Source organism: Zootermopsis nevadensis, unplaced genomic scaffold, assembly GCF_977971745.1.
Source record: "Zootermopsis nevadensis isolate Lab colony 2312 unplaced genomic scaffold, Znev_1.0 Znev_ptg000028l, whole genome shotgun sequence".
Classification (NCBI taxonomy): Eukaryota; Metazoa; Arthropoda; class Insecta; order Blattodea; family Termopsidae; genus Zootermopsis; species Zootermopsis nevadensis.
Window position 1 is genome coordinate 6,146,434 of NW_028259160.1, and position 18,711 is coordinate 6,165,144.

Here is an 18,711-nt window from a genome sequence, read left to right on the forward strand (position 1 = left end):
TTATCCATCGTCTAGTAAATATAAAACGTAAAACGACGGACCGGAGATAGGGATTAGCTCTATCTAGTGGGCCCAACTGTGTAGGAACCTGAAGACGGAGATAGAGTCCCATCTCCGAAACGTCGTTTTACGTTTTATATTTACTAGACGATGGATAATATCCAAGAAAATTTTTATTCAATGAGATAAAAACGTTCTGACATGATGGCGGCAGCAAGTATCTCTGAAACGTCGGCAGACTTTACCAAATTACACGTCACTACAACCCAGAAGACAGCCATCTTCAAAGACATTCATAGATCTCTTGTATTTGGTAGGGGGCTTCCAAGACTGCACCCGAAGAACTCAAAGCAAAATATTCACGTAATAGTACGGGCTGTGAGATCCTTCAGCAACGATGACTATGGAGGGACTACCGACGATTTAGTAGATAAAAGTCTGTACTTCTACGCTATTCCGAGTAATTTTCAAGTCCATACGCCTTTACATACTGTTTCTCCAAATTAAATAGCAGATTTATTCTCATATCTACCAGCTTCTCAAAACTGGCCTCTTAGTGCAAAGATCTGCTAACAAATTTTTAATGTATTTCAATACACACTCCGCTCACCCCATTATCCTTTGATCTAATCATCTCAAAAATATAAGGCTATGAGAACAAATTACTAAGCTCGTCCTTTGCAATGTTGTTCATCTTTTTTGTTATTTCCTGTTTATTACGTTAAAACTCCGTTCTACCCTCAAAACAAAAGACGAAGTTTCATGACCATTTAAAAGAAAACATCTTCTTCTATGGCTCTCCGGTCCGTATTCGGTCCATGGCCTCCTCAATTCTCCTCTTCCATTCGGTCCTCTGTTAGGTCCGTCTGTCCGAGACTTTGATTGAGGTTTCGAAACATCTTCCTATTTACGGTGCAAGGCTGTTAGCCTTTCGACCAACCCCCAACCTGGAGGACCAGGGTACCTGTCTTAGTCTGACCTCTCCCCCTCGACCAATCTGGCTAGGGGGACCCTACAAGTAGCTCTTGGGGTCACTGAGGTACTCAAGCCCCACCACCACGACAAGGTGCAGGTAAGTAAAGTAAAGTTTGTCCCACTATACGTCATGTAGGCGTTTGGGGTGAGCGGAGGTATAGCTCCTCTCTTCCTTGACCTCGGCACTAGATGGGGGTGAGTGGTCAGCATCACGCCTCGGCCGGCTTTACCCCCGGGAAAGGACCCCGGTACCCATTGTAGAGGAGGCTGGGTGGGCCCCAGAGCCGGTCTGGACGCAGAGGCTAGAGGAAAAATCCTCTGCCCCCGTCGGGGATCGAACCCCGGCCGTCCAGCCCGTAGACAAGGTGCAGGTACCATTAAGAAAATAAAACATACAATAACAGTTTTGTGGAATCAGTTTTCAGCGGCGGAGCGTCTATATTAATAGCGTTGGCCCGGATAACACTCTGAAAGGCGAAAAGTAGTCTTCTGTCTTATTTTTCTGGTTCAATGGTACAACGTACACTTGAACACAGCAGAATCGATGAGACGCACGCACTATTGTATGGGGCACAACAGAGTCACGAAAAAGAAGCCTTTATTCTTCGGCTGACATGAACGCTTCGCCCCTGCTTATTAGAGATTATATAAGCACATTTTAGAATACAGAGACATATACATGATAGGCCCAAATCCAATAGCAATGTTTGCACATACGTATCAAGATTCAGGGTCACGTTAAGACGCAAAAATACGTGCTAAATATCAAAGAATTTAACTAAAGACTACGTCATTGGGAAAGAGAAACCTTGGGAATGTGAAAATTTTATCTCTGACACGCACATGAAGAATTATAAAACATGTACAGCAAATAGTGAAAACTTTGTATGCCATCTGATTCTAATTGTTCCACTTCACCTTGTTGTAAAATAGGGAAACAGGAAAAATAAAATAACATAATTTATAACGTAAACTACCAATAACAACATCGATGGATGTCTTAAGTTCAAAATGCAGACGTGTCTAAAGACGATCGACATATTTTGTGGCCATTTTATAACAATTAATAAGCAACATTACTGGGTTTTGTAAAAATAATACATATTTTTCTCGACTGACGTAGTCTGGACTTGTGTTGCACACAGACAAAGTAATCAGTATGATACCAGAGACCTCACGGCTGTAAAGACGACGGTTCTGGTCTTCTAGGTTGTAACACCGAGCGGACTTACCCTTCAATTCATCGCCTGCGGAAAGTGCAGCTCATTAATTTTTAGACTCAACTGCCATTTTGTTATTCTGCCAGTTTGATGTAAAATTGGAATGTTGCCCAGTTCTTAATACGATAACGCTGGATGTGGTGCTGATATAATCGAAAACCAACCAAGAAAACTGAAAAACAAACTATAGTGGCTCCATATCAACAATTTTATGTTTGGTGAAATTGTTGTTAATGACGTGATATAGGCCTATGTCTCGGAAATAATATACGTAAATGCTACGAGACTGAATGAAGAATTATTCAGTCTGCAAATGTAACACCTCTTTGTAGCCTTGTTTCCGTATCATATAAAGAAAGAGGGGATTGAGGTATCATAACACGAGATATGAGTTCTCACGGCTGTGAAGATGTTCATGTTGTACTTCTGGGTTTGTAACGCCGGGGTGGATTTGTAGGTAGGTGTTTGGAAGGAACATATTTCGTACATCTTCAGCCACCTACAAGTCCACATGACGTCACAACCTAGAAAGCCACCACCGACAAGACATCACGATGTTCGCGTGACCTAACCTCAACCCGCTGAAGGACTTTCATAAACTCGCCAAGTTCATGCCGCTGCAATCAACACACTGTCTCTGTAGTTACGTATTTCCTGTCATGGCGAAATTCTGAAGTGTGAACTTAATGTAGGCCTTCAAAGTCTGTGTGATAACAAACATTAGAAAAGCCGGCAGTGGAACTTTTCTTAAAAGCAACTGCGAAACAGCAAAAGCAAGTGATAGCATAAGCTTTATATTTATTTAGCTTTTTCTGTTCATGACCAAACCCTTTCTTGAAATCCTGAAATAACAGTTCTATTTTTTGACGTAAATACCTCTATAAGGAAGGGTCATTCGGCAAAAATGTGTTACGAGAAATGGAAACGAAAAAGTGTAACTTCATTGTTATGTTACCTAGTAAACGTCATCTGTTTACACGGCATTGTTGTGTTACATTACTGCCGTCAACAATCCACTTTCGTTATTACGTAGGAAACGTCATCTGTTTACTCAGCATTGTTGTTACCTATAAAACATTACATTACCTTACATTACCTTACATTAAATTACATTACTTTACATTACATTACCTTACCTTACCTTACCTTACATTAAATTACATTACTTTACATTACTTTACATTACTTTACATTACATTACCTTACCTTACCTTACCTTACCTTACCTTACCTTACATTACATTAAATTACATTACTTTACATTACATTACCTTACTTTACATTACCTTACATTAAATTACATTACTTTACATTACATTACCTTACTTTACATTACCTTACATTAAATTACATTACTTTACATTACATTACATTACCTTACTTTACATTACTTTACATTACATTACCTTACTTTACATTACCTTACATTAAATTACATTACTTTACATTACATTACCTTACTTTACATTACCTTACATTAAATTACATTACTTTACATTACATTACCTTACTTTACATTACCTTACATTAAATTACATTACTTTACATTACATTACCTTACTTTACCTTACCTTACATTAAATTACATTACTTTACATTACATTACCTTACCTTACCTTACCTTACATTAAATTACATTACTTTACATTACATTACCTTACTTTACATTACCTTACATTAAATTACATTACTTTACATTACATTACCTTACTTTACATTACCTTACATTAAATTACATTACTTTACATTACATTCAGCTACCACAGACCCATCTTAAAAGGTAACTAATTCAAGTTAAATTAGCAAAGTCTTAATCAAACTTTACTCAGTTGTAAAGCATGTATAAAGGAAATATTTAGAATAAAGCCAATATATAAACTTCCTTTCCGTATAGACGTATTTACGTCAAATTCTCCGGAACCGTGGTTCCACTAACAACTTTTTCTTCCCAGAGATACTGGGTTAGAGATTGCTGTAGATCTTCAGTGAGAAATTAACATAGGCGGTGAGTGGACACAATAAATAAGAACGGTGGTGTCACGACAGTTTCAAGTAGAACGATACACTTTAACAGCTAGAACGGACACAATCATTCACGGTTTTACAGTTATTGGCCGCTCCCGAATAACTACAACTGCACCCGAAGATGGCTGTCTTCTGGGTTGTTGCGCCGTGTAGTCTGGTATTAAACACTAACCACTTGCGTTGAACAATCGGTTCCAGGTGGGGCACATCCTATTGCATTAAGTTACTGAAAGCCGTACGCGTGTTTCTATAGCAACACACAACGAACCATGTTAACTCAGTTAGTGGAGCGACGTCTGTGGGTTTCCATCCCGGGTACAGCAGCCAGATTGGTCCTGGGGCTCATCTACCGTCCTGCGGCCGGAGCGTGCAGAGTTACCTCCACGTCCCTATTAGCATTGTTGAAAATGGAGGTTTGGCGCAGGGGCATCTTTGCAACACACAACGCTGAAGTAAGTACGAGAAAAAGTAATTAGCCATTGTTACTGTTACTGACGTCGGGGTTCACGGCCTTCCGCCAGGATCGCTTCATGCTGACAGCGTAGAAGAAAAGCTGTCTCAGGCTGACCGTTTCCATGGCCCACATGGATTTTACGAAACCAACAATCCTGTGCCAACGCCCTGGGCTTATGAAGAATATCGTCCGTGTAATCCTGATTTAGATTTAACGTGGATTTCCCCAGTTTCTTCAGGCTATGCCAGAATATGTTACGACATGTTGAATTTTGTGCTTACATTTAGTGATCGTTTTCCATTACCATTTGACGTTACGTAACTTCATGAAATTGTATGAACCAATGAAACAAACTGGAAATATCGGTCGACGTAAACACTTCATTAAAGCCTAATTATGTTTTTCCTTCTGCTCATAATAAACTACCACTGCATGGTACAAGTTCTATAGTCTCACATATAACCACTTCTTTCTTTCTTTCTTTTCGCTCTCTTCTTCTTGTCTTCTCTCCTTCACATTTATTTCCTTTGCTTATGCTGAAAGAATGGCCACGGTGGTCTAGCGGTTAGAACGCTAGCTGGCCTTGTAATCCTGGGGTCTCGGGTTCGATTCCCGGCGGTGCCCGAATTTATAACTTGTGTTGGGCAAGGCCGTGGTCTAGGCAACACGGAGTTTTCCTCCAGGGGCTTCCCCGGTTTCTCCGTGGCATCCCAACAATTACTCCATTCACACTCACACAGAAGAAGGCAATGGCAAACCACTCCTGGATCATCTGCCAAGAACGTATATGAACAGGTCCCAGTCCGAGAAAAGGATGGAAGGATCCTGTTCATATGGACCTGTCGTCAGACAGAATACTACAAAAAAAAATAATAATGCTGAAAGGCTAACAAAAATAATGATTAAAGGGAGAATAAGAACAAGAGAAGGAAAACAATTGGACAGGAAGTAAATAATCTTGCCGGACTGGCTCTTGTATAGTCACAGCGATATTGTGTGTTTGGTACTCGAATCGAATTGTACTGAAATTCGACAATCAATAAATACTTTAATGTGGATTGCGTAACTCTCTGATCACGCTGCATGTAGCTCAAACTGAACTCGGGACTTCTCAAAACCGTCTTACGCTAGCAAAACGTACCAAAGTGTGGGTATAATTAAGGACTAAAACATTTATTTAAACATTGTTCAACATGGTGAATATTAATAAAATACAGAAAGGAGTTATTTCTGAAATAAAAGAAGCGAGGTGGCCCGCATAATGTAGTGCGAGTGGTTTTGCAACAGCAGATTTTAATAAAGAAGACAGAATTGTAAATGCAAAATAGCTAATTATGAATTTGGAAAACATTCTGTTCACTTGATCTGACCAACGTACATTACTGGCCTACAATTCACAGGGTCATGGGTTTGATTCCAACCGTATTCTTTTGAGATTTTACTAAAGAAATTTTTTTCAGTAACCACAGATTCATATGATTTTGCGTAGACTGCACATTTTCGACAAACTTAACACTGCTTTGCTCTCTGTTACGTAAGAACACACAAACGCGTCCATGTCAATATTGAATTTCAGCTTTAGTGAACTATTATTATTATTGTTAGTGTTCTCTCTGACGACAGGTCCGTTTACTTGGCAGATGATTCAGAAGTGGTTTACAATTGCCTTCTTCTGAATGTAAATGATGATGAATGTGAAGTAATTGTTGGGATGCCACGAGAAACCTGGTAAGCCCCGGAGGAAAAATCCGTGATACCTGGACAACGTCCTTGCCCAACACAAGCTATAATTTGGGCACCACCGGGAATCGAACCCGGGACCCCAGGATTACAAGGCCAGCGTTCTAACCGCTGAATAGGCACACATAAAAAGAAAATTTTGAAAGGAACTTTTCTTATCAATGGATTTCTTTTCCGATTAATGCCCTTGAGAGAACGACAATGAATCTTCAGATTCCTTAAAAGGCGAGAAATTTATTAACCAGCTGAGTAATTATTAGCTAGCTTCTCAAGAAGGACTCTGCTTCATTCAGTTATGAATTTTACCTGCTAAAATATTTAACTTTAAAATTTGTTGACCAGGTTCATTACATTGACGTTTGTTCTATGAAGTCGGAAAACAACAAAACAAGTGCGTAGTTGTGCTGTTTCAATGCCAGAAGTTTTGTATAAGCATAACACGTGTTCAGGCTGTCGAGCAGAGTATTTTAACACGATTTGCTATTTGCGCGTGTGTTCTGAGTGGAGAAACGCGCAATTTACCTGGGTCCAGTGTCTCAAATATTACATTGGACATTATAAATTACTGAAGTATACTTGATTCACACGACATTTCGTGAGAAAAAAAACTACAGAAAAGTCGTGTATATGAAACATATATATCCCAGGCAATACACAACGTGCAGTGTCATATTCGCATGAGCATTCAAAACTTGTTACAAAAATTTAGATAATAATTATGGTTGCATTCTTGTGACTGTCTTAATCTTCGTGACTTGTATCTTCACGAAACTGGGTGACCGGCACAAATTACGAAGCTTAACGTCATGCAGGGTCATAAATGCAATTTGCCCTCTGTCTAGGTATTGTCCTGATCACCTTGTTTTTGTTTTCAAGCGCTTCTAACACGCACTTCCTTCAAATTCACAGACCACGTTTTACAGCCTGTTGGCTATAAATTGCAAAAAAACAACTGGTCTTCACTATTTTGAAAACTGAAGTAAACATAATTTTCTGTTGCACAATAACTTTCATGAACGAGAAAAACTCGTATGTCAATTTATTATTGGGAACCGACTTCCAAGGTTTCGGAAAGCTTTCGTAATCAGTAAAATTCAACAACAGGTAGTCGGTAATGAAATGCGTAACAGGAAGGAAAACGATATTTAACTATCTGAATTCAACAAAACATTTTGCTCCCGTGTCCAGCTCCATACGTCATAAAACGACGAGCGCGGGACGGTTGTGAATACAAGAGTTGTCACAGCATTTGCTTAGAGCCGGTCACTCTATAAAACTGAACGAGGCTGTCCGTGGTTTACCGCAGTTCCTCCGGGACCATGCTGGGAGACCGTTTTAAAACAGGCTACGATCGCTTTCTCCATTTCATTCCCCACAAGAATGATTCCTCCGAAGCCGGCAAGAAAGCGTCGTTAAACGAATTAACAAACCTATTCTAAACACCTATCCTACCGCTCGCCTGAATAAAAGAAGGAAACCCAGGAAAACCAGTACTCGGTGGAGACACCTACAGGAGTAATAAGGAACGAAAATGAGACGCACTGGAGCTTCAGCGAAGGAATTTATCCCTGATAATTTGCAAATTATCACACAATGTTCGTTTCCCGATGGCCAAAAGCTAATTACGTGGCCGCCATACAATCAGCGTCAGTCGTTTGGCTATAGCAGGCAAATTCTGAAAACAGCGTCTACAAAAAGGGTATAAGAAATGCTTCGTATTGCTACGAATAACATTTCTTCTGCGAAAGAAAAATGGCCCGAGAAAGCCAGAGATTTTCTACACAAACCGTGTTTTTATAATTTGAACCGTTCCTATAGTGGCCCAGACCCGAACGTAACAACCCATTGCCTTGAACATCTCAAATCCTCCAAGCATTCTGCAACACGCATTTGTCCCGAGTTGTCGCCACAATAGGTTATCTACGCCAGTAACTACAGCCGCCATCTTCTGATATCATTGTACAGTATAGCGTTACGTTCCAAATAATTGAAGAATGATCCGCTACGACGCGCCCGTGAGTACGAGTGTCCTGGCATCTAGTGGAGAAACTACCAATAAATCGCGCTTCACTCAAAACCACAGGAAAGCAGCAAGCACCTCTGAAACGTCGGTAAAATTCTGCCTGACAACACGGCGCAAAAACTCAGAAGACAACCATCTTCAAGGCGAGAACCAGAGATGGCACAATAAATAGCAACCAACCAATCAACGTTTCTGATTCGTTGTCAGCCGACATCGCCCTCGGTTTCAGCGTGAGTTTTTTTTAGTGAAATTTTCATTGACGACTGCTTTTATTCCAAACTATGTGCCACAGGCCTATATCTCGCGTGTGGCTTGTGAGGCCTCACGCATTTTATCCCTGTGGACACCCTTGTTTCAGAACCTGTAACACACACCCTTTCTTGAAAAGTTTGCAGTTGCTCAGATGTTAAAGAATTTCCTGATTTATAACACCTCCCGTGTTCATAGAGGGGGTTTGGCCATCCTGAAGCAATTGAATCCATTTCACACCTTCACACTGTATTTTTGCAAAGTCCGAATCTTCCCAACGATTGAATGTGAGACGGTAAATTATGCAGGCAACATAGTATTAAGAGGATAGTGGGAATTTCGAAAATACAGAGTGGCGCACGAAATGATACCCGACTGAAAGTTTAAATAAAGGCTTTAATATTCATGTAATGGGACATATATATTTATGAACACAAAGAAAAATTCATGGAGATTTATTATTTATGGATTACATGCTTAATATGACCACCGTTCTGTCGTGCAACTTCCGAAACACGAACGGCTACGTTCGTGATTACTCGATGGCACATATCCTCCGAAATTTCACCATACATTTAAACAATCAAAGCCCTGAGTTGCATGATTGAAGCTGGTTTTTTTGGAAACAGGTTTTCCTTAAAGTAACCCCAAAGGAAAAATTCGCAGGGGTTTATGTCTACAGGATGGAAGAGCATAGGATACCCAAAAAAATATTGGAAAGAACAATGTATGGGAGAAGGCCAGTGGGAAGACCTAAAGGTAGATGGCTGGATGCAGTGACGACTGACTCCAGAAATCTCCTTGGAACAGCAGCTTGGAGAAGGATAGCGTTGGATAGAGAGGATTGGAGGAAGAAGATAGAGGAGGCTAGGGCTCGATTTTGGGCTGTTACGCCATAGTAGTAGTATGTCCGGACTATTGGGTGGCCACTTCTGTCCACATCCGTGGCGAGCAGGATATCGGTGGGAAATCACACGTGGACCGAAACTGTCATGCAGGAAGTCCATGGACGTAACGAAGAAAGTAAATCATTGGCGTTGAATGTTATCAAGGTTCCCGAAGAAATTTGATTAGGCAATTTAATATTGACACGAAAATTGTGTCATGCAAAGACAAACGTATCCCGAGGCTGAAAATTAAAACAGACAGGAAATAACCTACTAACATCACGTGACAAACCGCCTATGACACTCGAAAAGCCACTTTTTTACGCGCTGTTTCTTAATTTAATGCGTACCTGCACATGTTCGCTGAGCGAAGTATTGAAAATGGAAGCAGTGTGGGAAGATATGTATATTTCACCTCTGAAATTATTCAGATAATTAACCAATTAACTCCACGAAGCACAGTGAGAGCAGCCGATGACAAATTATCCGGCTTTAATAGTGGAAGGCTCATAACTGCGGTCACGTGGTTACCCTTGTATTTAACGATGCTTTATCAATTGCATTGGTTATGTAGCGGCGATGATAGGGTAATGTAGAATAATCAAATCAAGGGGTAAGAAGTGGGAATTGTATGCACATTCATAGAAGAGACAAGAAATGAATACAAAATTTCAATAGGGAAGCCTGAAGGAAATACACCATTTGGGAGACAGGCGCAGATGGGAGGATAATATTAAAACGGAATTTAAGTAAACAATGGGAGAGAGTGGTTGAAATGGATGATCTAGTTCAGTATCACGTCTAATCGAGGGCGTTTGGACTAGTGACGTCAAAGCTTCGGGCTTGTTTTTATAGATGTAGCAAGTTTTCGTGAATTTACGGCTTCATCCTTTGATTATAAAATTTATTAAATTAGTTCGATGATTAATGTCGATCTTTTGTCAATGTGACTGACAGGAGGAGGTAGAGGTCTATAGGCCTATATAATTAAGTAAGTAAATATTATTTGTTTCAGTTTTTAAAACTGGAAATAGAATATTGCATTTACTGACTGCGTCATAGAATATTTACGTAATCCAACAACGTCCTATCACCACATGGAATGCAAATGCGGCCGAAGCTAACTGGATGTTTTCCATGACGCACTATTATTTCATAACGTAGCAATTAATCTAACATATGAATTCTTAATTATTAGTACGTACTGTGAAATGATTTTCAGTCTGTCATAAATTTTAAATGTCGTCAGATTACACTATTTCATTGGAATAATAAATAAATTATGAAAGAAGGAAATAAAAACGCAAGGGAAGAAATAGAAAAACAATGAAAGGAATGAAGAAAGAAAGAAAGAAGAAAGGAAAGTGAGACAAATACAGGAAGCAAGCATACATTCGCATTTCTTTTATGAAAGTTTATTTTTATGCATGGTTAAGTAATTATTATTGTCACATTCTTTCAAAAGTTTTCGATACAAAGATAAGGTGCAAAGAATGACATCACAGTTCGCTGGTCATATCGGGATATAGATGTTGCATGCTGTGTCTGGTATCCATAACTACGTGGCGAAAGTTTAAAATAAAAGGTAGTTTTTGTATATAAAGGGTCACATTGTCTCCACAGGAAGTCAGTTTCATATTTCCGCGCAAGCGACCGCCATGATGCTCAGAGTAAGTGTTCTTTCGTACGTCTTTGTAAAATGTGTGCCGGTCATCTTAAGCGGAATCCTGTGGCTTTGCTATATTAGACCGCCGGTGTCTTGTAGGACTACAAATTCGGATCAGTACGGAAAATGTTAGGTCTGCATGTTTTCACCAAGTTTCCATGTTCTTGACAAGGAGCGTATAAAGTAGACGGAACATGAGAAAATCATGATCATATGTTTTATAGCCAAAATTACTGAACGCGTTGTGTTTAGTAAGTTCAATTGGAGGTCTAGTCCAAAAATTAATTTTTTTGGATTGTGGTATTTTGGATTCTGGCATCGTGTATTCTTGTAAATGGTTACCAACGTCTCTGAGGAACACATCGCCTCCATCTTCAAGGTACCTGGCATCACAGCGCAGAACATCACAATCAACACTTAACCTCCGCGAAAACCTCAAATCTTAATTAAACGTTTCAATGTATCAATCCAATATGATACTCAAATAAAACTCAATAAATTTCCTCAAGGAAAATTAAAGCCCAAAACGATAAGGCAAACGAAACGTAAAATATTGACACCATTAAGCTTTGTGTTTTAGCTAAAGTATTTTCGATATGGCGTATTTAACAACACAATTTCCACATTGTGCGATTAGCAATGCAACAACAAAATTGTAGATGCAAAAAACAAATACGAAGACAAATACAGACTATCAAAGAATGCAATTAAAACAGGCCAATACGTCTGCGTTTAAGTGCTGGAAAAAATCTTTCGACTATTGCTGTTTGACTGAGACTCCGCGATGATACCATTCACAACGTTCATGTTTGGAAGGTATTTCAAGCCAGAACAAGAATACTGTAATTACTGTATATGAATTAACAAGTTTGACTAACTAATGAGTTTCAATGTGTGCAAAATTCATAACCAGCAGTAAAAACTACATTTAAACAAAGTTTTGATAACGAAATTTCCGCGACACCTCTAAGCATTTCCTGTACACCTTATAAAATATTTTTAGCCGCCATGATTGCATTTCCGAACCCTCGTTCTTGATAACAGGTACACATCGTGTGGGTACGTGATTAACATTTATGGACGAGCTGTTTCACTGTAAGATAACACTTGACCTTGCGTGCGTTGAAGTTAAACGTGTGTTGTGCTCATATGTCGCAATCTGCAGGCGTGTGCTCGAAGCTGAACGCAATGTCGAAACTTACAGAAATTTGCATGCAGAAAAGACTGGGCAATGTATCTGATGTTCAACTCGAGTCTATCTGCTCCTGCTCTCACGGTTTGTAATACACATCGGATACATTTTTGGAACACGAGACGTCAAATTGTTTCACACGCACGGAAGAAAGGGGTTTCGTAGCCAGAACACCTTGTTAGTATTTGATAGGCATTTCATTCGAATCTAATCCTGGAACCGCCAGCACGGACTTAGTCTGATTTCACAAAATAATATTTTTTTTTCGAAGCTGAATAACGTACACACCTGATAAAATTCAGTAAAACAAACTAAGAAAATTGAAGTATGTTTCACTCGCTTTCATAGTTGATGGATTGTGTAGCAAACTCATTCGGCTATTGAAAGAACTTGCTGGGTTAGCATGACACAAATACCATTTGCAAATTGTTTTTAATGAACGACGGCTTTCTGTTGCAGCTAGGAGTGTTTGCTATGGCACTAGCTGTGATCATTATGGCTGAAGAGGGAACACATACTGAGAAAAAATTAAACAGTCAAACGATGAAAGAGGACACAACGTTTGAGGATGAGAGCAGCACGAAAGATGAGAAACTAGAAATAAAGGGGGAACAACAGGAAAGAGAGAAGCAGACGGAGTACGAGGAAGAAATATGCCAGCATAGGAAAAACGTATCAAAATATGAGGAAGAATGTAAACACAACGAACAGTCTGTACTAGAAAATAAAGATAAGGGACTACAGAGCCAAGGAGAGGAAAATACGAAAACACAACCCGCTGATAAAGAGAAACACTTCAACGCCGACATAAATCCAAAGGAGGGTGAAGTTGAAGTATCAGAACTGCACCATTACGTTAAAGAATGGCGTAAGGAAGAAGAAGGGGAAGAGACCAAAGGGAATAAACATAAGAATGAAACTGGTGAGGGCATACGACAAGTGAAGAAATCAGGTTCTCTGGAAGAACAATCAGATCAACAAGAAGCTCAAAATAATAGACTGGAGAATCGTCAGCAAACCCAACATCTGGGTCATCTGTCTGAGGGATATCGTGTAACAGAACCGGAACACGATGAAGAACATCCGGCAGAGAGTCAGAGAGGGTTAAACTACTTGTCCAACTACCACGAAGATCACAACGGACACAACTTACAATACGCCTCCAAAATCTTCGAACATAGTTTTTTGAGCGGGCATTATGGTGTTCAGGCACACACGCTAACTGATAAATATCCCGTTCCACAGAATTTCCCGGTTTACATTCCAGAAGGAAAACATGCTTCATATCCTGTTGTGAAAACAGTGTCATATCCTACGAGACAACACGTGTCCCGTCCTGTCCCTACCATAGTACACGAACCCGTTCCGTACACAGTCTACAAGCCCATACCTTTCCCCGTCAAAGTGCCCGTAACGAGACCTTACTTTGTTCACGTGCCTGTGGAAAAGAGAGTTCCGTTTCCCGTTCACGTGAAAGTACCTGTACCACAGCCGTACGCAGTCCACGTACCGAAGCCATACGCGGTACTTGTCGAGAAAAAGGTTCCTGCACCGTATCCCGTACGCGTTGAAGTGCCCGTTTCTCAGCCGTATCCCGTGGAGGTCAAAGTACCGGTACCTGTGGACAGGCATGTGCCTGTTCCTGTCAAGGTTCCTGTTGAAAGGCCAATTCCTGTGCCGGTGGAGAAGCCTTACCCTGTTATCTTTCAAAAGGAAGTCCACTATCCTGTCGAGAAGAAGGTTCCATATCCTGTCAAGGTGAGAAGTGAAAGAGAACAAACAAGTAGGGCACACTCAGAAGCTGAGCAGGGGGATAATTACTGTTACAAGGAGAGGGAAAACAGGAAAGTAGCGCCAACAGAAAAATATCCTACAAGATCTGTGAACCACACAACTTTGTTTTAAGCGGAGAACTCAGATTGTTGTTATTTTTCATAAATTAAGATATTCCATTCTTGATGTTTATTTATCGTAGATACAAATCTCGTCGACAAATCATAAACTGCAAAGATACTCCGCTGCATAGACTCAAAGATTTTGCCTTCAAAATTTAGCCTATAACTCGTCTAAAAACATACCTGGATTAAAGAACATTCTGTCTTCATAAAAATTTTCTTTAGGCCCAAAGTGAAAGTTCATGTAAAATTATCTCTGAAAAATGGAAACTATTTCTCGTCGATAATCTGAGAAAGAAGAATTAAGTTAAACTGTCAACAGATTAGCTACTGAAAACTTTAACAGACAATGGAAAAATATTTTAAAGAATGAAAATGATAAAGATAAGGAAACTGAAAATATATAAAGGTATAATACAGACCAACACACTTGTATTTAGGGTGCCTCTGATGTAAATTATAATTAAGTAAAGTATGCACTATGCATTATCTTTAATCTAGAAGTAGCTGTGTTAAAAGTAAACTTGTCTAAAACGAAAAATGTTTAGATACCTTGATATTTCGTTACAAGCAGGTTTAGCCCTAATGCATTTCTTCAGACATACAACAGATCGAAAGAAATTTAAAGTAAAATTTGTACATCTTAATGAGATTTTAATTTTATGCACATGCCTAATTTTCAAAAAGTACTTCGCGTGTTACTATGGTCCGCTTCTATTGTGCTTCCCATTATAACCGTCAGAATACTACACAAAGCGCATAAAATCTTAAGAAACGTTATGATCGAATAAGCAAACGTAGTATTTCCCTTTCTTGTTGTAATAAAACATCGTCTGCATTGTAGGTGCACGTGGACAGACCGTATCCCGTGCCCATAGAAAAGCCATATCCAGTCAAAGCGGAGCAGGAGATCCCTTACCCAGTGGAGAACAAAGTCTCCTCCTACCCGGGCGAGAAGAATGTGTTCTACCCCGTGGAAGTCGCTGTGGACAAACCAATCCCTGCTGCAGCAGAGAAGCCATACTCAGCGTCTGTAGAGAAAGAGGCACCGTATCCAGTTGAGGAGAACTTACCATACCCTGTCAAGGAATCCGTTGTGGAGCCCACGCTGCATCCTGTGGAGAAGTCGGTAATTTACCCAATAGAAATAACCGTGCCCACATCACAGAAGACCGAGGAACGCATGGAGGAGGGAGGGACGTTGGACGACAGTTTTGGAGAAGGACATCAAGGATAGAACAAATGTCATGTGTCTGTTTTAATTTTTTCACGATTGTTTCTAGTTACAAAGAGCTGAGCTACTTGCACGTGCCTACAGCCTGCCTCAGTGTTCTGTTTTACCATTGTACCATAAGCAAAATGTCTTGTGCTAAGAATTACGCATGCCATGAAGCACAGTCTCTGTCTGAATACAGAGCTAGACACACCACTGCATACAAACACGTATATCAACCGCAGAGGTTAATTGATGAGAACATGATTCACTGGCAACTTGAGAAAGATTGGGGGGAAAACATATTCGCTCTCGAGGCATTATTCCGTAAATCCCACGAATGACTGAGATAAACCACAAAAGGTCAGAAAATATTTACCAAGGATCGAACGAAGAACATCGGATACACAATTCAACGCGTTAATAGTAACGTAACATATCCATTAATTTGTTGGTATGTGAAGGTTAGTCAACAGAAAATATAGTACCGTAAAGAAGCTTGTTCCGGAAGACGGTTGCAATTGGGAGATGACGTATATATAGTTCATCAGTTCAAGGAATATTAGATGGTCGAAATGTTATTACTGACCTGTTACGCAACAAATGTCGTTTTAATTATTTTTTTTACGTCGAGGCGGCCATGGAGTGAAAATGAAATTACTTTTGTTCAACGATGCCTGCAGTGAATAAACACACATAAAACAAAAGACAGAAAAAGTTTAAAAAATTAGTCCACAGTGAGCCGACGCTTGTAAAAAATCGTCGAGAAATTTTCAGTTCCAGTTATCATATCTAAACACTTCATTTATGATGTGTATGAAGTGGACACAAAATACTTGAATAAGGCATGGGGGAGACAAATTAAAACCTAGTTAAAAATGAGCTGTTTGTTGCAGCAAAGGAGTGAGTAGTGAAGAAATAAGAGGTCGAAACCTATCACATTCATTCCCTAAGATAATTTCTCTATACAGAAGACTGCATGCCTAACAACGAGATTTGTTTACCACAGCTTAATAAAACTATCTGTATCGGCGTTATTATCCTGACACACCTAGCCTTCCATTCCCTATTCCCACTTATATATTTTACAAATTTTATTCTCTCGTTTACATATAGCTTTTTTAATTATTTGCGTATGTTACTTTTTGCAGTATCAGTACAATACAGTTATTCTCTCATAATTTTCATCCTCATTAACAAAACGCCATTTTCCACACAAAAGTTGGTCTCTCTACTTCTCGCCCGAAAATACTTCAACACAATTTGCAAACATTATCTTACCCAAACTGGCATTATAACTAACACGAAATATTATTTCGTTAATAAGGTAGGAATAGTAATTAATAGTTCATCCTCTCTGTTAATGAAGCATTATATTTCCTTTAATAAAAAGGGTTTTCAATCGTTTTAGAATATTTTACATCTGTTCGCCAGTCCATTTCACTACAAAGTACAATATAATAAACAGATTCTCGTTCGTATGCTAACGAGACTATGCACTCAACTTGTGTCTGGGCTGCAAAATTATAGAAAACTGAAAATGATTCTACCAGTCATTCAAACCGCATTTGACCTCAGAAAGTGAACCACTTGAATAAAATACAACACTTCTTCAATGAAACAAAATCTTAAAACACAAACATAAAGTTCACATAACTCACACTGCGGATCGGATGCACTTCGTGAACGCCTACCCTGAAATGAAACCTGAAGTAAATATTTTCAATATGGCGTGTTCAACACTTCCTCCGAGATCGTTACGAGCTGTTTGTTCATGCACTATCCACCTCCCTCGTTCCCTCACGCTTTTGACGCAAAAGGGATGATAATCCCTGGATGTACTCTCATGTATTTCACTTAATCAAAGCAAAATTTATGATAATAATAATTTCATAAAAAAATAATTCGGCTTTGAGGTGTCAGTATCACAATTGTTGACTATGTGTTCAGTGTTACGTTTGCAGCCAGGATTCATAATAATAATAATATTTCTGAATAAAACGTTATACGTATTTCATACACTTATATTTTGTGTATCGTTAATATTTAAAAGTTGAAGGATCTGTCATATATACAGTCCTGTATAATACTGCCATACGTAAGACATATTATCGTCACGTAGGCCTATACCATAATATATGCATTGCATTATGATGTAATGTCTCTTTTTATATATTACAATATTACGTAAACCTGTAATATATGTAACATTATATCACATTATATATATATATAATCAATGACTCTGTGGTCCTTGAAGGACACATGCGATGTTCCTTAATATTTTTGTTGGTAATTTGGTAGGACTCCTTTGACGAACGATCAGATCGTCACATACACACACACACCACAACTGTTATCATACCACGCCACATAAGCATTTTGTATCAGTAATTTATCATATATACCATGTATTAGGCTTGTATATAATGTAATAAAACTCAACATAAGTACGCCATAAGTTCTGGAATAATCACTGACGCAAGATTTGCTCCGTCGCTATCACTGAGCCATCGTGCTAAAAGCAGATAACAGAGAAGAAAAGTCAAAGGTTTTCAACCCGCAGTTCGCAGGTCGCGTGTGACAAGCCAATACAATTTGTGCAGTCAGACTTACGTTTTATTTTTTGTGTCACCCTGGATGGTGAAAAATAAAAACTGTGCAGCTGGGTGAAGAAAGTAAAATCAAGAACTAGAATGCATATTACTAAGAAATGGTCAGTTGCACTTGGAGGGACGAATGCTAATAGAATTCAAGGAATTATATGTGTATTAAAAAGACAAGAAAAATAAAGCTTGTACAGGCCATACATAGATATATGACAATATTGGATAGGTGTATTCTTTGGAGTAAACTAATTTTCAAGAGCTGTTTCTTCACTGCAATCTCAGGTAATCGTCGAGACGTCCGGCACAACTGATATGAACAGTGCGGCAGGCAGACAGACAGACAGACAGACACTGATGGGCCCATAAATCGTTCTTCGCTCACTCTAGAGAGTGACAAACACCTAAAAACAGCAGAAAGCGCATCTGAAAACTCTAAAATATTCCTAATTTTGTTTAAAACATATAACATGCTCTCTCGCGAGAACAAATCTTTGTTAAAAGGAAGGAAATTAACATCCGTGTCACCAAGATTTATCGCCAGTTTGGTTAACCACGAACACATC

The 18,711-nt window shown here is 39.2% G+C and overlaps 1 protein-coding gene across 2 annotated transcripts; it reads left to right on the forward strand.

Moving 5' to 3' along the window:
* The first annotated feature begins 4,326 nt into the window (after positions 1-4,326).
* LOC110836013 (uncharacterized) lies at positions 4,327-17,779 on the forward strand. 2 transcript variants are annotated; one of them, XM_022076787.2, is made up of 3 exons: positions 4,327-4,672; positions 12,891-14,189; positions 15,171-17,779. In XM_022076787.2, the coding sequence occupies exons 1-3, from the start codon at positions 4,490-4,492 to the stop codon at positions 15,561-15,563; spliced, it is 1,875 nt and encodes a 624-aa protein (XP_021932479.2). In that variant the 5' UTR covers positions 4,327-4,489; the 3' UTR covers positions 15,564-17,779. The 2 variants fall into 2 exon arrangements, with proteins under 2 accessions (XP_021932479.2, XP_021932480.2); XM_022076788.2 differs by lacking the exon at positions 4,327-4,672 and adding an exon at positions 11,141-11,243.
* The last annotated feature ends 932 nt before the right edge of the window (positions 17,780-18,711 follow it).